This window comes from Gekko japonicus, unplaced genomic scaffold (assembly GCF_001447785.1).
Source record: "Gekko japonicus isolate JY-2015 unplaced genomic scaffold, Gekko_japonicus_V1.1 scaffold445, whole genome shotgun sequence".
In the NCBI taxonomy this organism is placed as follows: Eukaryota; Metazoa; Chordata; class Lepidosauria; order Squamata; family Gekkonidae; genus Gekko; species Gekko japonicus.
This window is the reverse complement of record NW_015169184.1, coordinates 1,030,738-1,051,715: the sequence shown is the minus strand read 5'-3', so window position 1 is coordinate 1,051,715 and position 20,978 is coordinate 1,030,738. Positions and strand designations below refer to the sequence as shown.

The 20,978-nt window shown below is 42.6% G+C and overlaps 1 protein-coding gene across 4 annotated transcripts in view; it reads left to right on the top strand.

Annotated features, from left to right (window-relative positions):
- The window catches only part of LOC107114614 (sodium channel protein type 2 subunit alpha-like), an 82,112-nt gene that overhangs the window by 34,143 nt on the left and 26,991 nt on the right, over positions 1-20,978 (top strand). For all 4 annotated transcript variants that reach the window (XM_015416153.1, XM_015416155.1, XM_015416154.1 and 1 more), the window contains 7 exons: positions 827-1,065; positions 2,128-2,301; positions 3,734-4,090; positions 5,548-6,000; positions 13,760-13,877; positions 16,055-16,209; positions 17,388-17,561. In XM_015416153.1, coding sequence (XP_015271639.1) covers positions 827-1,065; positions 2,128-2,301; positions 3,734-4,090; positions 5,548-6,000; positions 13,760-13,877; positions 16,055-16,209; positions 17,388-17,561 — 1,670 coding nt within the window. The remainder of the gene's footprint in view (positions 1-826; positions 1,066-2,127; positions 2,302-3,733; positions 4,091-5,547; positions 6,001-13,759; positions 13,878-16,054; positions 16,210-17,387; positions 17,562-20,978) is intronic.

Below are 20,978 nucleotides of genomic sequence, written 5' to 3'. Positions count from 1 at the left end.
TACAAATTGAATACCATCTCCTCAGCTGATGCAGTGTTCAGGCGAAGGGTATAGCAAATCCTATAAATATCTAACCACTAACATTGATCCCTCCTTGATTCCGAACAGCTTTGTAACATCCTATTCACCAATATCATGCCCTCCAGGGGAGAACAGAACATTGGAACTTATGATTAAAGTTCCTTCTACCTGGAACTTGGAGTACATAACTTTGTCCCACCCTGTTTTAAGGGGAAGAAGGGCACCTGAGAGTTGGATCAAGGCATCTATCCTTGCCTTTCTTCACTATATGAATTTTTCCTGCTTGCAATGTCAGTTCATGACATTAGTGTCAAGGCCTGTTGCCTTTCTGCAGTAGGTTTTTCTGATAAACTGCTTATACAGCTATGGAAGTCTCCAAACTAAAAAGGCAGGCACTTCCTGAAAGGTGGAGACAAATGTCAACAATCAGCTTCCTGCCTCTCTAGGATTGCTCGAAGTACGACTCATTCACCAAAATAATGTCCTCACATTCATGGGACGTTTCAACTTAATTCTTCAGCACCTGGCCTTCAGTATGGATCCCTGCTCCTTCCTATGACTGCTTTTTAAAATCAAATAACATGTATTGAGGTCCAGTCAGAATTCAGTCCCTCAGTGTACTTAAATGTAAGATATATTATTTGCTAATCAAATAAAACTGTAGTATAATATTGCATAATAATGGCTAATTAAGTTTGCAAATGTCCAGATTGTATTTCATTTTGGTAGATCCTTTTCTGTAATTAATGCAGAAGGCCAAATGAACGTTTGGCCTTTATATTGTTTTCAATGTGCCTCCCTCCAGAACTTGAGGAATCTCGACAGAGGTGTCCGCCTTGCTGGAATAAATTTGCCCACACTTACTTGATTTGGAACTGTTGTGATACATGGTTAAAAATAAAGGAAACTGTCCATTTAATTGTGATGGATCCCTTTGTTGATCTTGCCATTACCATCTGCATAGTTCTAAACACTCTGTTCATGGCCCTGGAACATTATCCAATGGAAAAGTCCTTCGACGACGTTCTGAAAGCTGGAAATCTGGTAAGTAAAACTGTATATGAAATCATTTTCTGAGTCATATACTTAAAACTGATTTTGTAAGCTGTCCTTTCAAAAAATGGATCTCTTTCTGTTAGGAGTTCATGCCCCCCAAAAGTTTAGGAACATATGAAGTTGCCTTCCAGTGAGTCAGATCATCAAAAATTTAGGAACATATGAAATTGCCTTCCAGTGAATTAGAGCATCAATCCATCTATCCCAGAATCATCCCAAGATTTTTCAAGTCTTTCCCCAGCTTTGCTACCAGAGATTGTTGCAAGGGGAATTGAACCTATCATTTTCTATATCCATTGTCTGTGCTCTCCTATGGTACACCCTTTGGACTCTTCCCACAATAGCTGCCCTCAAACACAGATCAACTAAGCACGCACCCTCCAGCAGCTGTGCATTATTATTTTTTTGCCGAACTGCATAGCTTCAGCTTAAATGGTCAGTTCTCTTACGAAACCTTTTAGACTGCAAGTCCTGGTGTAAAGGGGACATGTGAACCACCTCGAGTGGGATGTGTCATGGCAGTTTTCGTCTTGTAATTTTCTTTATGTATTTATTTATAGTTTCAATTTATAGACCGTCCTACCCCGGAATACACATGGCTCAGGGCGGTGAACGGCATAATGATAAAACATTCATAAATAATAAAACAATCTAAATAATCCATAGATGAAAACATTCTCAGATTCCAAGTTTTATCACTGCTCCACAAGAAGGTGGAAAGGGGCAGGAAGGAAAAAGAGGAGGGGGGAGGAGGGAGTGCCAGTAGAATGGTATCCTTCACTGTCCTCAACCCGGCAGAACATCTCTGCCTTGCAAGCCCCGCAGAACTGCATTAGGTCCCTCTGTGCATGGATGTTATTCGTCAGAGAGTTTCACCAGGTAGGAAAGCCAGACTTCTTTTGGTCTGGGGATCACCAGTAGATTGTTCTCTGCAGAGAAAATTCTTAACCCCGTTGGGGGAAAATAAAACATTCAAAGGTGGGGGGGGGAAAGGAGAAAGAAGCTGAGATCTTAAAGTATAATAATTAACTAATGAAATTCCTCATTTAGGTCTTCACTGGGATCTTCACTGCCGAAATGGTCTTCAAGATAATAGCCATGGATCCTTACTATTATTTCCAAGAAGGCTGGAATGTTTTTGATAGCATTATCGTCAGCCTTAGTTTAATGGAGCTGGGTCTCGCAAATGTGGAAGGACTGTCAGTTCTACGATCATTTAGATTGGTAAATAGTATGCTAAACCCTACTGCTTAATTGATTTCTGAAAAGTTACATTTAGTGATATATTTTGCACTTTCCCTGTGGCAGACCTGCTTCTCATGTAAGGATCCATTGTTTACTGCAATGTAGTAGATACTGTCACGGGTCTAGAAAATTTCAGAAACCACCTCTGTGTGTTCACAGCAAGGTCTACAGCATCCCTTGATCTGCTGGCACTCATTGGCAGTGTTGCTGACTGAGCTGGACCTTGGGCCAGAAGGCCAGGGCCATGGCTCCTGGGCTCAGAAGCTGGGTGGTTCCCAAAAGCGAGCTGTAGCTTTTGGAGAATGCCATGCCCTATATGGAATACTACACAGGGAGATTTGTCTGTCTCCCTCTATTGTCTTTTGTGAGTGAGTGAAGACTACTTTGTTCCAATTTGGCATGCTCCCAGTAACTTATTGGCCTCCTCCCTAGTTTTTTGGTGATATGTGGTGTTACATGTTTTTATTGAATTATTGTATATATACTTTATTTGAAATGTTTTTAATGCTGAAATGTTTAAATGCTTGATGTTTGCTGCTTTGGAGACCCTGTTTGGGTGGGAAGGTGGCATAAAAATGTTTTAAATGCATAAATATAAAGAGAGAGGGTCCCAGAAGACTGTTAAGTCCAGAGTCTTATATTACCTATCCGCGCTGCTGCTATTTGGATTCCTGCTAAGTCTCCACCAGGACCTTCAGAATCCAAAATGAATTTCAGGATGAGCAGAGGAGATTTTGCAGTTATTTGGATAAAAAAATAAGGTCCACTAAACTTTTCTCAGGATGAAATTAGTAGATTCTGTTCCCCTTAATCAGTAAGTATATTATCGCCATTAGGGGTAAGCGAAACAACTTGGTGCCCCTCTGTAGAGCTTTGGGGCAGAGTCATTGAAGTCTGCCAAAACTCTGGAATGGATTGTACAACCCTCAATGAATTCAGCAATTTTTTTTATTGTTAGGGAGTAGTGATTTACCTTGCTGGATCAGAGGGCCATTGGATGTGCTTGGCGGAGAATAAGTAAGAAATTTATGATTGTCCGCATTCCAGTGGTTATACCATGAATCAGCAATGAACAGTGTTCCTGATGATCCTTCAGTGAATAACAGACTTTCCCTTCTGCATTGCAAAGAATAGTCTGTGTCACGGAATGGCAAGACTAGCAAGGAATAGCTTTCTAAAATGATATGCCAGTTAGATCCAAGGTTTGGGATGAGGGAACCCACGGTGGGATCTTGGCTGTGCATGCAGATCTGTAGATGGACTGTAGCTGCAGTCTTAAGAGTGCTTTTCTGGTAGTAAACGCCTCTGAATAAAATGGGACATATTTCTGAACAGGGCTATCTAGCTTTGCTCCCTGTATTGGTGGGTCAGCTCCTCTGTTAATACATACATCCTTCATTGTTGTCTTCAGCTTAGGGTCTTCAAGCTGGCAAAATCCTGGCCAACTCTAAATATGCTCATAAAGATTATCGGGAACTCTGTTGGCGCTCTGGGAAATCTGACCTTGGTCTTAGCCATCATTGTCTTCATTTTTGCTGTGGTTGGCATGCAGCTATTTGGGAAAATGTATGTGGAGTGTGTCTGCAAAATCAGTGATAACTGCAAACTTCCACGTTGGCACATGAAGGACTTTTTCCACTCTTTCTTGATTGTCTTCCGAATACTTTGTGGAGAATGGATAGAGACTATGTGGGACTGTATGGAAGTTGCAGGTCAAGCCATGTGCCTGGTTGTATTTCTCCTCGTCATGGTGATTGGGAACCTGGTGGTATGTTACCAACAATATTTCAGCCATTATCTTATACAACAGAAAATTAAATGAGCAAAAGGCTTGCTGTTCAGGGTTTGTTTTTTGTTTTTTTAAATGGCTATTATAGTCCTTAAGTCTGTATTTCTAAGAACATTATTTAACAGGATCTGTGTGAAGGATTATGTTGTCCAAGAATTATGTTGTCCAACTGTCTGCATCAACAAGAGTCCTAGGGATTATTGGATTCCACTATCTCATACAGGATTTGATTCCTTTCCTCTCCTTGGGGTTTGATATGATCTTTGATCAAAGTTGGTGATCTTTGAAGAGCAGAACCCTAGGAATAGACAGGGAATGGTCCTCCTGTCCCCAACTTTTAAAATAACACATCCATCCCTCCCCTCCCTCCCCCGGACACGGGGTGAAAACATTTCCTTACGTTTCTTCATGCTTTAGGGATCATGACAAATAAATTATTTTAGCTTTCCTAAGCTTCCATGATGTCTACTGGGTACAAGCTCTAGGAAGAAAGTTTTCCAAAGATGTTTTGATAAATATGGATTTCTGGGAAGTATCTCTGGGGATTCATTCAGATTCTCTTTGGATTTTAAACCTATTGTTTAACAGTGCCACAATCCTACAATACAAATAATAGCTGGAAAAGTGCACCATAGTGGTAGACATCTGTTACATCACATTTTTGTCCCACTCTTCCTCCAAGGAAATCAGGAAAGCATACGAGGTTCTTCTCTCCCTGTTCATCTTCACAACAACTCTGTGAGGTAGGTTAGGATGAGAGTAAATAGACAATGATCATCCAGTTAGCTTCCTTGACAGCATGGTGCTGGCATGGCATAGTTAGTGTGTTGCATTAGGATCCTGGGAGACCGAGGTTTGAATCCCAGCCTCCACCATGGAAGCTCACTGGGTGACCTTGGGCTTCTCACAGATTCTCAGCCTGGTCTACCTTGTAGGGTTGTTGTGAGAGAATGGAGGTGGAGAGAATGATGTTCTAAGCTACTTTGAATCCCTTCTGGGGAGAACAGCGGGATATAAAAAATCAATAAATGCATCATCAAATGCAAATACATAGTGCTTTGAACGTGGGTCTCCTTAGTGCTAAGAGCAATGATAATGATAGAGAGATTCTTTTTTTCAGCTCCCATCATACAAATATCTGACATTTGATAAACAGACAATTAACTATGTTCTGATTATATTGATAACTGAAAGCCTGATCATGTATTCAGAAATATAATGCAACACACAAACAATACTGTAAAAGTAATATTCTGACCATTGACAGTGGAAACGCATACTCATTTTTTAAAAGAAAGGTATTTAGAAATTGAAATACGAATCCATGAACTCCAGTTTGAAAATGCACAGGAACAAACCTGAATTGTAGTTTTTAAGAGTGCTAATGAAAAAGACATAATGGAGTTGTTTGGCTTTTTCTCCCCCCCCCCTTTCAGGTACTGAACCTCTTTCTAGCCTTATTGTTGAGCTCTTTCAGTTCAGACAGTCTTGCCGCACCAGAAGATGAAACAGAGGCAAATAATCTCCAGATTGCTATCGCGAGGATTCATAGGGGAATTGATTTTGTGAAGAAAAAACTGTATGAATTTGTCCAAACTATTTGCTTTCAAAAAAGTAAGGCCACTGCAGGTATTCAATCAGCTGGCGAACAAAACAACAAGAATGGTGGGGGTATTCCCAACCACACTGTCGCTGAAATCAACAGAGCTCTTGATTATCACCAAGATAAAAGCACAGCTGCCACTTACATGGACAGCAATGATCCCATGTCATTCATCAACAACCCAAATCTCACCGTGACAGTACCCATTGCCGTGGGAGAATCTGACTTTGACCCTTTAAATACCGAGGAAATTAGCAGTATATCTGAAGTTGAGGAAACTAAAGAGGTAAGACATGGAATCATTTCACACAGTTGCACCTTCAAGTTTTACTGTTTTGTATTGACACATGTATGAGCCAAAATATTTGTGTTCAGTTTTGTCCCTAAATGTACACATGGCGGTGGAAAGTGCGGTCAGGTCGCAGCTGATTTATGGTACCCTGTAGGGTTTTCAAGGCATGAGATGGACAGAGGTAGTTTGCCATTGCTTGCCTCTGCATAGCAACCCCTGGACTTCCTTGGTGGCTTCCCATCCAAGTACTCCATGCCAGGGTTGACCCCACTTAGCTTCTGAGATCTGGTGCGATTGGTCTAGTCTGGGCCATCCAGGTCAGGCCAAACGTACACCTACTTACTAATATCTTGAAATATAATCCTAGTCCCTCTCTACATAATATTCCTCTGGTTATTTTTGTTGGTCTGGATGGCTGTCAGTAAGGTGGTGAATAGGGTGGTCTACTTGCCTCATCACAGGATGGGGCAGAGTTGTTTTATTAATTTACATAGCAGGGCCCCTGTAATCACAGGATGGGGCAAAGTTGTTTTATTAATTTACATAGCAGGGCTTACATCTGCATGTGACATACAGTTTACAGAATTACTCCAAACTAGAGTGTACTCAGAGGTAAGTTATTCTGAGTTCAGTAGGATTCACTCTCAAGTTATTGTGCACAGGATTGCAAATTAGGAGCTGAGGATATGCATTTCACTGTACTGTTGAAATGTGTAGGACTGTACACTTTCCCCACATCTGGGAATATTGGCCACAGCCCAGTTGCCATAAAGTAAAAATTCTCAAGCTTTGCTGTAGACAGGACTTAGAAGTCACGAAACATTCTGCTGAAATAGGGGCAAGATAAAACAATGGTAGGTGACACAAGTCACAGTCTTCTGATTTTTCCTTAATCAGAGAGTGAGGCAAGCAAATAATCAAATGGAGGAGGGCACAGAGCAGAGCTATACTGGCCCACAAAATAATTTAAAGCAAGGGTCCCTGACCTCACGGAACCTGTGGGTCCTTTTAGAATTTTGAGAACAGGTAGCGGACACCACAACAAAATGGCTACCATAGGGGCCAGGACTGATGAAAAACTGTTGGGAGGTTCCACAAGGTTCCAAATCAAACATCCTCCTGTGATGAAGGCAGCAGCTTCTAGATGCTTTTCCCTGCAGAACCAGAGGTGATGCCTCCTGGGAATCTTCCAAAGCACCTCTTATTCCACTGAAGCAGACAAAAGCCACAACTGGCTTTTTTGTTTTGAGGAAGGGATGCTTCAAGGAAGAAACAAGTGGGCAGCAGGAAACATAGAATCACAGAGTTGGAAAGGGCCATATAGGCCATCTAGTCCTAACCCCTGCTCAATGTAGGATCAGCCTAGAACATCCCTGACAACTGTTTGTCCAGCCGCTGCTTAAAGACTGCCAGTGAGGGGGAGCTCACCACCTCCCTAGGTAGCTGATTCCACCGTTGAACAACTCTTACTGTCCTAATATCTAACTGGTACCTTCCCACCCTTAATTTGAAGCCATTATTGCGAGTCCCATCCTCTGCTGCCAACAGGAACAGCTCCCTGCCCTCCTCTAAGTGACAGCCCTTCAGATAGTTCAAGAGAGCAATCATGTCCCATCCCCGCCCCCCCCCACAGTCTCCTCTTCTCCAGACTGAACATTCCCAAGTCCCTCAGCCTTTCCTCATAGGGCTTGGTCTCCGGGCCCCCAATCATCCTTGTCACTCTCCTCAGCACCCACTCCATTCTATCAAAATCCTTTTTGAAATGAGACATCCAGAACTGTACAAAATACTTCAGGTGTGGCCTGACCAAATGCTTTGATGAGCACCATGTTGGGAACCATTGATTTAAAGCAGCCAAGTAAGGGATAGTAATGGTTGCAGAGGGAGCAGGAAATTGCAAAGAATTCTCCACACCATCTGCCAAAGACTTGAGGTTGGTAGGTGCACAGCAGATTTAGAAACGGGACTTTGGGGGGAACTGATTCTTCTTTTGACACACAGCAGGGAAGCAGAGAAACTTGATCCCCTGTAGCAGTGAAAGGTTGGATTCCACTAGCACTGATCTGGTACTAGAATCACATTTGCCCCATTTAAGTCATAGATATTTTTAACCACAGAGCTCAGTTTTATGTAAAAAGATGATAACATTCTGTTTTTTATTTACACTACAGGGTACAGCTTTACAGAAATGCTATCTGGGATCTGCAGTGATCTTTAGTATTGATTTGTGTGCACCCTTGTAGACTCCCACAGCATTTCTTACAGCTCCAAACCTTCTGAAAGTATGATTTTAAAAAAAAGTGGTGAAATGGTCAACACATTGTCTAATTACTGCATCAACATAAAAGTAGACATTGTGTTGTTCAGTGGGTTTTTAAAAAGCAACACATTTGGGTCATTTACATGCAGTCCTGTGGGTTTAGCCACTCCAGTCTGTACCCATTGGTTTCACTGGGCTTCGGCTGGAGTAACTCTGCATAGGTATCTGAAGAAGTAAGCAGTGACTCAGAAAAGCTCATACCCTGCCATGAATTCTGTTAGTCTTTAAGGTACTACTGGACTCCTGCTCTTTTCTACTGCTATAGGATCGCGCTTTTAGACTCCCTGACCTCTTGAGTGCAGAGTTTCATTTCACATTTCAACTTGAGATCTGAGTCAGTTTTAACCCCAAGAGGTGCAAAAGGTTTTTTTAATTTGGCGGTTTGTCAAAGTGGACTCACAGTTATCTTATGGTTCCACAAGTAAGATCTATCAAGAACCCTAATGATATACAAGGGCAGAAAAGCTTAAGTTGCTGCTATTCACCCTACTAAGAGCTGGGAAAGGGCTAGATCTGTGAACTTCTGCCATGGCGCTAGGTGTTGTTTAATGCTACAGCAGGTATTATAAGTCTGGCAGGCCATCTCCAGCTCTCTGAGGCTTGCACCTTGCACAGCTCCAGGGAGCAGCCATGTAGTAACAGTACCAATTATTCTTGGGAGGAAGAGGGGGCGATTTAAGTGGGCAATCCAGGTCATACAAAGAACCCCGTTAAAATAACAGCAGATAGGACTGTGTTTGTTCCACTAGAATCTGAAATTAAAAGCTTTTCCAGTTTACCTTTTTTATTGCAAGTTATACATTTCCTCACACACACACACCGAAGTAACTGCTAAGTAAGGAAGAAATTTGTTTCAGGTGTTGCCACATATCTGTGCATTTTTTTTATTTTATCTTTCAATAACCCATTGAATTGAATAGCAACCATGTGAAATTCCAAAAGAAAATAGAAAGGAGAATTGGGGGGGGGATTGGATTCCTGTCACCCTCCACCAGCATGTACTCCTCCCCCCCTCCCGGTACTAGCACCACACCCCGAGTGCCCTTAGGACAAGAGGGGAGGAGGTTAGTGGATACTGGCTTGCTTCCCATTCTTGCCAGTTCCACTCCTGCACAGCCTAGAGCAGGTATCCTGGAGTGTTGGCTCCCCATCCCTGGTCCTTTTGAAGGAGGCATAGCACACCACATATGACCCTCACTGCTCTTGGCCTCTTGCAGGAGTGCCTCTTCCCCTGCAAAGTTGGGAGTCATGCCATACTGTGGCTGTTCCCTGCCTCTGCTTCTTACTGAGCTACCCAGAGCTACTACCAATCAGCTTTTAAGAGGAGCATTTCTCTGCAGTGTCCCTCCCACAACAGCCACCAGTCAGGGGTGGGGGTTTTCTCATCTCCAGTCATAAAACGTAATCAACAAATCAGTCATTAAAAACCAACATGAAACTGGGGAGATCTTGTTGCTAACATCTCACTCCATTTGAAAAACAGGTACAAACAAGATGAGGGTATGTGTGTGTGTGTGGGGGGGGAATTAACTGAGACCAGCCTTTTATTTAACATATATATTTATCAAGAAATATTCCCCGTTTCGATATGTCTTTATGTATGTCTTTGCTCAGCCTGATATGCTTGCCATGTTAATTTGAGTACCATATTTGAAGATAACCTTTCCTTTGCAACCATGTTTTTGGTTTGTGGTTGATTTGATATTGTATTTGAAGATAACCTTTTCCAGCCATTTTTGTGGTATTTCCATATTGAGAAACTGGATGTTTTCTACATCACTTCCTCCCATTCTTACTTCTCACAGGACTAAAAACAGTCGGGAGCAGACAAAGAGCACAGCTCTGGCACTCTTTAACCAGGCAGGACAACAGGGGTCAGCCATTTTTAACAGGTTATTGCAGCAAGTCATATGTACACAATCACTGTTGGATACCAGCTGACTGGCCTGCATGCAGCTGCACTGTGTGCCATCATCCATTCACTATCAGTCACGTGACTCACATGTGACATGTGATTCACAGCATAGCATGATCAGGGGGAAGGGCTACCCCAACCTTCACTGTGTTGAATATTTTTGCACAACGTTTTAATAAGTTAAGTGCATGATCTTGGGTTGTCTTAGATTGTGAAGTTGTAAGAATCCTCAAGTTTACATTTAAGACCTCCGAGCATTTTTTTAAGGTAGGGGGATATTTGTGATACATATTAATATTGTCCTTAAAAAGGTTATCCCGTTTCTTTATTATAAGTGACATTTCTTTCACGCAGACATAATTGTTAAGGCAGCCCTTCTTTGGACAAAGCAAGGTAGTATATTTCAAAGAAACAAACAAAGTATTTAGCATCCAGCTTGAGGAAGAGTTCTGTGAAAACTGAAAAGTTAGTGATTTGAGGTTGGTTCCAGTAAAGCGTTGTATCCATTGCTGTTGGGAGAGTTTCAGAATTCCAAGGATAGAAGGATATACGGCAATAGAACATACTAGAATAATAAAAAATGATACTGTGTTGCATACTACAGACATGTAATTATATATTATTGTGCCAATTAGTGGTCTTGGTGATCTTTTGTGTTATAATCCAGTGTCATGCTGTACAAAAACTCTGCCCATAGAATGATGAAAGCAAAATGTATTTTAATTAATTTAGAATATAATTAATATATTTCATATCTGTACAACTGGGCAATTAATCCTGATTTTTATTCTATTTGTAACACTTGTTGTTTATGCTTTATAGTCACTAACAGGGCCACTTTAAGCACAGTTTATACCTGTCTGAGCCCATTGGTTTCACTGAAGTCTGCTTAGGAATGCACTGTAATTCACACAACAACTTTTCTGAGCTAGATTGTCAAGAGTCCCATACAAATGGGGAACTGAATAAGGCTTGCTAAGACAACTGTACCTTTTGCTATTCATCTGCTCACTTAGAACAAGTAGCAATCAAGCTACTTAGAGAAAGTACTAGAATACTAATCAGTGCAACCCTATGCAGACTTACAGAGCCAGTTTGGTATAGTGGTTAGGAGCGCAGACACTACTCTGGAAGAACTGGGTTTGATTCCCCACTCTTCCACATGCAGCTGCTGGTGTGACCTTAGGTAGTTATAAGTTCTTTTAAAGCTGTTCTCTTATGAGCAGTCTTGGAAAGAGCTCTCTCAGCCCCACCTACCTCACAAGGTGTTTGTTGTAGGGAGGGGAAGGGAAAGGAGATTGTAAGCTACCCTGAGACTCCTTTGGGTAGTGAAGGACGGGATATAAATCCAATCTCTTCTTCCAGTCTAAGCCCCTTGAAACCAGTTCGGACAAAATGAGGGAATCTTCCTCCAAGTTGCTGGGGGCTTTTCACAGCCTCTACTCCCTCCTAGATAAGAGATGGCCAGAGATGAGGCTGTGTAATTGAAGATCCTCTGAACTGGTATGATCACCTGCCATAGCCTGACCAGCACGGTGGTACAAGACCCAAAACTGCTGAGAATCTGATGTCAAGATCTCTTTCTGCATCATTTAGGAATGGGTGTAGGGTTTGAGGCAGGGTGAACACCGTTTGCCTCATCAGATTTCCCAGGTGGCATAAGTAGGAAGATAGCCTGCTGTTTTCTGACAACCTGTTTTCTGACAACCTGTTTCACAGCTCAGGTTTGGCAAACCTGTCTATGGCATCCTTAGTAGATGCACAATTAATGACAGCATATTGTAGATAAATATCATCTAGATTTCTCGTATGTTTTCAATTTTGTGGATAGGTTTTTTCTTTAAAAATTGTAAAATGCAAGTACGGAAACAGCTTCTGAGTACTGCAAGTTGGAATTCAAGAAAATGGCATTTGAAATAGTCTTATTTTACATGGGCTTTCATCATTCTTGATGTTCATCTCACTGGGTGTTGATGCTGTCATTACTGATGTTATAGTCCAGCTGGTAATAACATTGTTAACAGGTTGGCGAACACCATGCTCTAAACTACTTTGGTTTATTTGTACTCATACCTGTCTACAGTTCTCACAATCTGTGTCATTGATAGACCCCCTTGCAGGGCAGTGCTTTAAATTATACTGACAACATTGCCTCTGTTGTCAGAGCTCAAAATCAGCTGAGCCACCATCTCATCTTGATGTTCTCTTGAGCACTAGAATTAGCAATTGCCTGACAATGACTGGTATGTGCACTTAAGTCAGAAGTAGTTTGAAATGCACGAAAAATGAACAGACTTACGCACTGGCAAGGAAGAATGCAAGACAAAGGCTATGGGGACAAACTGAACATGCTTTTTCCATTTTGACATTCTGGAAACTTGCTTTCTGTTGTGTTCGCCATGTGGTATGTAAATACATCCTGTGATACTGTATTGGTATTCTAATTTCTTAGTATTTTCTCCCAACTTATTTCACTGAATTCCATTTCAGATTTTTCATAGGTTCAAAAGTGGCTAAAGGACATACAATATGTAAAAACAATACCCCTGTGAGTGAAAAAAATGTACTGGTGTAAATTAATCCATGCTCAGGATCACATTCCTGCAGTTTTGCCATTCGATTTGGTGGGATCTGCCTGTTTGTGATCCAGTGTAAGACTGAGCTTAGCATTATGGGGAATATAATGAGTTGGCTCTAGTAAACTGTTGTGAAAATTAGTGTATGGAATTAATCTTTCTCTCTCTATACCCTGAAAAAACCCTGCTCCCTAGGAACCGAGGGGGAGCATCGCATGGGGCTGACACTCAAGGAGAAACTGGCAGAAATTATCCCTTCCCCTTGGGTGCTAGCTCTCGCACAAGAGCTCTTGCAAAGAGGGCAGATGGATTTCTGCCAGGCCTTCCTTCTTGATGCACCATGTCCTGCTCAGTTCTGCAAGGTCCGTTGGCCTTCAGGAGTAACGTTGGAGTAGGGTGGGGGTACAGGAGGGGCTTGGGAGCCACAGAAGGAAGAGAGAGGGGCCCATTCCATTAACTTGTTTTATTCAGAGGTCACTGGATCCAAACCATTCTGTTTAGCTGTATAGCAATGCTATTTTTGACTCATTTGCTCACTGCTTTTCAAATAATTCAGAAGCACTGGCTATTATGAAATTGTTCCTTTTTAAGAGAAAAGCTATTGGAGAAAGAGCAGTAAAAGAGAAGCACATCTAGGTATTCATCAATTATTTTTAAATAGCTTTTTATAATGGCATCAACCATTCCTAAGTGTTTCTCACCACCACCGCCCCAAAACTTAAAAGTTTCATTTCATTAGTAACAATGCAAATGCTTGGAATGCACAAGTTAGGAATCCAAAAGAGTACATATAGGCATTCCTTATTCCTGTGCATGTACTCTGTTGTAAATCTGATTTAAGATGTCTGAATATGCCACTGTTGCATGCTCAGTCAACATGAATTTCCAATTCAGGATAAGCATGCATAGATGTTAAAAGGCACTGTGGGATCTTCTTTGCAGAAATTAAGTATTTCCAGCTCCAGTGATGGCAGCACAGTTGATATTGGTCCCATGAGAGATGAAGAAGCTGAAGCTTTGCTGGACAACCCATCAGAACCAAAGGCTTGCTTTACAGAAGGTAGGAGAGGGAATCGTAGCATTAGCGATTGCATACCTTTTAAAAAGTGCTTGATCTAGGCTCACCTTTGAAAATCTAATCTAATCTGATTGATGTACTTGCTGCTTACTTAATGAAACTTAAAAAAAACAAATCAAGCGTTGTCATGTAAACAAGAGTAGCAAACCTGAATGAAGGCCATGGAAGTAGAATGCACATTTGTACTTAAATATGTTTGACCTGGTTTTTGTCTGGGTTTTATAAGTATTTGTAGATTTGGCTTTAACCCCCAATTATTCCTTTTCTTTCTGCCTATCTACCCCAAGCTCTCGGGCTGCACCTACACAGAGTTGTGAAAACAGGGCCCTACTATGGTGGCAGCGGCAGCAGGAGCAAGTGGGGTGGGAACAGGCAGAAACAGCATTCACATGCCCTCATTCTGTCTCCACTTGCTGATTTTCCCAACTCCCCACCTTTTGCCCATGCACATCTGTGTACAGACAAGATGGTAATTACGGTGCCCTCCAAAGCATCCCAGAAACTCCTCTTTACTTTTCCCTGCCGAGCTGTGGTGTAGCAATACAGCACGACAGCAGCCAGATGAGCAATGCTCCCATCAGGCTTTGTGTCATTTTAGTTCAGTGCTAGAGAGCCAGTTTGGTGTAGTGGTTACGTGCACAGACTCTAATCCGGGAGAACCGGGTTTGACTCCCCACGCCTCCACTTGCAGCAGCTGGATGACCTTGGGCAAGCCATAGTTCTGTCAGAGCTGTCCTTGAAAGAGCAGTTTCTGGCAGAGCTCTCTCAACCCCACCTACCTCACAGGGTGTCTGTTGTGGGGAGGGGAAGGGAAAAGAGTTTGTAAGCCGCTCTGAGACTCCAAGTGAAGTGCGGGGGATAAATCCAATCTCCTCCTCCTCTTCTTCTTCTTCCCCCTCACCAAACTACAATTCCTGGGACTCTCAAGGAAGCCATGATGTTTAAACTCTTTTAAAAATTAGTGTGTATTGCAAATATGTCCAGCATCTCTGGAAAAAAATACAGCCACATTTATATGCTGTGGTTCTTAAATAGCTGAGATTAGAAGCCATCATTTTAATATTCAACTTTCCCGTATGTTTTATGAGATCTTTAAGAAAGTGCCTAAAATCCAAAAGCTGCCTGTACTGTTGAATTGGATAGCAGTAACCTGATCCATATATTCGCATTAGAATTGTCCTTGATGCTTTTTCTTGAAATGAGCAGTTGTAGTAAAACATCTCTGATCGATAGGAGACCATCAGTCAGCTGGTAGAAAGCTGCTTGCTTTGGAGTCAGGAATCAATCAGTTCACTGCTTCCACAAGAAGGGACTCCAGACTGCAGTTGAAAAAGCCCTCTGTCTGGGAAATGGATCTCGGAAACAAAAGATCTATTGCTCCTCAAGCCCTTCTTAACAATATGTTTCCTGCTTTCAGAGCCCAGAGGTAGCTGTATCCCTCTGACAGATATTTTTCCCCTATAAGAATAATTGGAACCAGACCATTATTATTGTGCAACCATTTAAAAACAGACAAATATGTAATCACCCTGAGTCCTTAGGGAGATAGATAGGGTGTATGTGTTTTAAAATTAAAATAAATAATTTAACTACTGAGTATGACCATCACCACCCCCAATTTATAGGCAAAACGGCAGTAAAAGGCTCTCTCTGCTAAACAGACCAATATTCCTGTGGAACCTTAAATACTACTAAATCTGTGTTGCCCTTTGCCTTTCAGATTCCTTTAATCAGATTTATACATTAGGTTCCATACTGTCAGGCATCCTCTATTGGTTATGTATTTACATTTGCAACAGTGGCTTTAGTACTTGCATAACACGGTGGATTGCATCCCGTCAAAAATGTCCATGTGCACTATGCCCCTTGTGTAAGTGGAAATGTACTGAAAGGACTGTGCTAGCAGCTTGCACTGAAGTTAAGTTTATTGCTTCCCAACATGCATTTTCTCTTGTGCAAGACATTAATTAATTGCCAGTGATGCAGTTTATCTACTGCTGTTGCTTGCACAAGAGGAAATGCACTAACAAGTTTGCATTCGCACATCACTAGAGCCAGCTCATAACTGGTAATTTGTCCAAAGAGATTGTGTCATTTCCGATTCCTTGGTCTTTAGAACTCTTAGCCCTAAATATTTTTTTAAAAAACCTGATTTCTAGACTGTGTACGGAAATTCAAATGCTGTCAAGTCAACATAGAATCTGGGATGGGCAGATTCTGGTGGAACCTTCGTAAAACCTGCTACAAGATCGTGGAGCACAGCTGGTTTGAAACCTTCATTGTCTTCATGATTCTTCTCAGCAGTGGTGCTTTGGTAAGTAGAATATATAATTTTACCATTTGGAAGCCCACACAATTTCTCAGGCAGGGGATCCGTGCCATAACAGCACTTCCTGTCATCACACTTCCGTACTGCCTTGTTTGGGGAATGGAATATGTGAACCAATTGGATAGGAGAGCTGAGGTCAGTGAGTCCCACTGCACAACTGGGCCTGATGTCATGGCCAATACTGTGCAACTGGACCTGGCCTAGCAACTAGCACTGTGTACCTCAGCCATAGTTTCCCTGGGCTAGGGTTGCCAGGTCCCACAGCGTCCCCTTTGGGGGGATGTTCCTGTGGGGCCGGGGTCGTTCCCAACATGATGATGTCACATTGGGGACATCCAAGCCCCACCCACAACAGCAGCCACCCCCTCTCCCTCTTCTCCTGCGAGATTTAAAGGGCCCGCCAATCAGCTGGAGGGCCCTTTAAATCCTGCAGGAGGGGAGGGAGAGGCTATGCCGCTTGGAATTCAGGCACACAAGGCCAGCCCCGCTGCCCAGAAGCATTTAAAGGGACCTGTGGTCTACAGAGAAGTCCTTCAGTAGAGGGGGAAAAGCAGTACATATGTCTCACTTCATTTCTTACACTACAAACTTCTCCGTTAGAATTCCTACAACAAATGTTGTATTTCAGATTTCACATCATCCGTATTATAACTGGATTTACGGAACTTATATACTGTCGTGAAGCATGGGCATCAGGCTAGTGCGTAATAAGTTCTATGCTGTGCAACAGGTCTTGACCAATGGAATGATGCCAATCTGTCCTTTCCCTTATAAGGTGTATATGTAGTAGATAGGTAGCTCTCACAATGATTTTACCTATACAATGTACCAACATGTGCTTGCGTGTCAGCAGGGGTATGAAAGATCTGACCACCCTGATGGGGTCAGAGCAGCTTGGTTTGCAAGCTTTGGCTTTGCTCTGCTCCACTTCTTTTGCAATAAATTTCATTTTTTTATGCTCCTCACCCGGACTTCGCCTGGGTGTCTTTATTGGGCAAAAGCCCTTGGACCACACATTTGTGGAACATATCCAAAATGTAACTGAACATTATTGCAAAGCAATAATGCAAAGGAATATCATAAACTTCAGAATCAGTTAAACATTGCGTTCTTTATTTTGGCAGCCAATATGGCTTTATTTGTAGCGGTGTTTTCTCTCATAGGCTTTTGAAGACATCTATATTGAAAAGCGCAGGACTATCAAGACCATCCTTGACTATGCTGATAAAGTCTTCACATTTATCTTCATTCTGGAAATGCTTCTTAAATGGGTGGCTTATGGCTTTCAGGTCTACTTCACAAATGCTTGGTGCTGGCTGGATTTCATGATTGTTGATGTAAGTGTATTCTTTTTGTTAGACATCCTTTAGCCATTGACTTGTTAGGGGGCCGTGTTTTCTCATACATAAATTAGTAACATTTGAAGTGGGCCATACTCGAATGTGAACTGATCAAATATGGCATAATGTGTTATACAACTAGTTGGGGTAAATTATTAGGGGGTCGTGTTTTCTCATACATAAATTAGTAACGTTTGAAGTGGGCCATACTCGCATATGAATTGATCAAATATGGCATAATGTGTTATACAACCAGTTGGGGTAAATTAATGACACACAGTTGCCACATTTGTTTCCTGTCCTATGAAGATTTTTGATTCGAAGGATTCTGTGTTTGGGGATGAGGTAGAGTGTGTTCAGTGTCAAAAGCTTTGCCATCAACACAGAACATTTTTACCACAGTATTAAAATCTGCTGCATGTATGTAGCTTCTAACAGAAAAACAGTCTGATTTTTGATTGCATTGATGCATTCTGAGTCAATATGTTATAATTCAGAAATATGTATCGACAACATAGCTCAACAGCACTATAACACTTCCAACGGCTCTGACAGAATCTATAGAATATCCTCAGCTACCAATTTCCATTCCATCCTAGTTTTTATTTCTATATACTATTAACAACGCGTGGCTCCCATCTGCGGATATCTAAATCCACGGATCAGGGCCACATTGACTCTGAACAGATTCTTCTGCAAACTTGGGGTCCCCATAGGTTTGCAGAAAAATCTGAAAACTTTTAGAAATACATTGGGGATGCCATGGAGATCAGAAGCCAGCGTTGTCAGCGGCTTGCTGGCTGTGGCATAAGGAGGGGAGAAGACCTCTGCTGTCAGTGTCCAGAGGGGTAGGAAGCAGGCCCATAGCTGCAGTGGGGCCTCTCAAGGCTCGGCCCCCTGACTTACTGGTAAGGCCCCACAAATTACTCAAGTGGTAGTGCAGGTGAAATCCAAGCCAAGGGGGCTCAAGCCCAGAGCCAAAGTCGCTGATTGGCTATAGCAGCTGAGGCAGGAGCAGGGCTTACTGGCAAGGCCCCCACAACTTGTTGCTGATGGGCGCGAAGGGCCACTGCAAGGCAATGGCAGCTCCAGCAGCAGCGGCACAGGTGAAATGTGGCTGTAGCTGCCACTAGTTGGCTGCTGTGGGGCGGGGGTTGGCAGCAGGGAGCTGGTGGCGGCAGCTTGGTAGACAGGTGGCGGAAGCTGCAAGGGTGGGGAGGCAGCCACCCCAGGAGAGCTGTGCTGCTGTGCAGTTTCAACTTGCCCTTCCTTTGGCCTTCAAGGCTGCTTTTCCAGCATGATCTGTCCCCTCCTCCCGCAGGTAAGCAGCATGTGTGGGTGCCTCTCTTGGCAGCAGCGCCATCTGTAGCAGGCCTCTTATCTACTCTTCTCCTGCAGCGTTCCCTCAAACAAGACCAGCTGCTTGCCTTGTGATCTGCTGGGTTTGTGATGTGAAGAAGAGAAGAGGGATCAGCTGGGCTTCCGAGCACCCCCCTCAATTTGCTGCATCTTAGCAAGACTGGGGTGCAGCAATGTTTTATTTATTTATTTATTCATTTGATCACCTATCCCCACAGTTGTGGGGCTCTAGGTGATGTACAAAGTTCTAAAAACATAAAATACAGGATAAAACCAAGCCCAGCAAACATACAATCATTAAAACAAGAGACAGAAATTTTGTAGCTCCCTCCCCTATCTGGTCTGTGGGTGCTTCACACGTTCAGGGGGAGCAAGCTCTGTGAGGAGTAGGGGCCAAGTAGGGTGCCAGCCATGATGTTTAACCATTGCTGTCCTCAACCAAATGCCTGGCAGAACATCTCTGGATGCTGGAAGAACCCAACTTTCAGCTGATCCCTATGATCAGATGAGATTTGGCCCCTGAGTCTTCCCCTTTTAAAATATTGCTGGGTGCAGTGCAAAAGTTCCACAGCAGGAGATCGGAAGCTTACTCCAGCTGAGGATTAGCACATTAGGTTTACTGGATATACAGAGGGAATGGAGTTGCAGCCTAGGATTGACACAGGGGTAGTACATAAACACCTAGTTTCTTTAAATGATGCGAAGTCTTCGGGGCCAGATGAGCTGCATCCAAGGGTACTAAAAGAACTCATGGATGTAATTTCTGAGCCTCTGTGCATTATTTTTGAGAATTCTTGGAGAACAGGTGAGGTGCCAGAAGATTGGAAGCAGGCAAATGTTGTCCCCATCTTCAAGGGGAAAAAGGAGAATCCGGGTAACTACCAACCTGTCAGTTTGGCGTCTATACCTTGGAAAGTTTTAGAACAAATAATCAAACAGACAGTCCTTGAGCATTTAGAAAGGATGGCTGTGATTACTAAGAGCCAGCACGGGTGTGGTTAAGTGCGCGGACTCTAATCTGGGAGAACCGGGTTTGATTCCCCACTCCTCCACTTGCACCTGGCTGGACTACCTTGCTGGATCAGGGGAATGCTGTAGACATAGTTTATCTTGATTTTAGTAAAGGTTTTGATAAGGTTCCACATAATATACTTGTTGACAAACTGGAAAAATGTGGTTTGGATCCTATGACTATTACATGGATCTGTAATTGGTTGACAGATCACATCCAAAGAGTGCTTGTGAATGGTTGCTCATCTTCTTGGAGAGGAGTGACAAGTGGAGTGCCTTAAGGATCTGTCCTGGGACCTGTTTTGTTCAACATCTTTATCAATGATTTGGATGAAGAAATAGAGGGAATGCTTATTAAATTTGCAGATGATACTAAATTGGGAGGAGTAGCAAATATGGTAGAAGACAGTCAGGATACAGGATGATCTTGACAGCCTAGAAAACTGGGCTAAAAGAAATGTAATGATTTCAATGGGGATAAATGTAAATTTCTGCATTTAAGTAGGAAAAATCAAATGCATAATTATAGGTTGGGGGAGACTTGTCTTGGCAGCAGTATCTACGAAAAGGATCTAGGTGTCTTAGTAGACCATACACTGAACATGAGTCAGCAGTGTGATGCAGTTGCTAAAAAGACAAATGCGATTTTGAGCTGTATCAACAGAGGTATAGTATCTAGATCACGAGATGTGATGGTACTACTTTACTCTGCTCTGGTTAGACCTCACCTAGAGTATTGTGTTCAGTTTTGGGCACCACAATTTAAGAAGGATATAGACAAGCTGAAACGTGTCCAGAGGAGAGCAATGAAGATGGTGAGCGGTCTGGAAACCAAGTCATATGAGGAAAGGTTGAAGGAGCTGGGTATGTTTAGCCTGGAGAGGAGACGACTGAGAGGCAATATGATAACCATCTTCAAGTACTTGAAGGGCTGTCATCTAGAGGATGGCGTGGAGTTGTTTTCTGTTGCCCCAGAAGGTTGGACCAGAACCAACAGGTTGAAATTATGTCGGCTAAACATTAGGAAGAACTTCCTGACAGTTA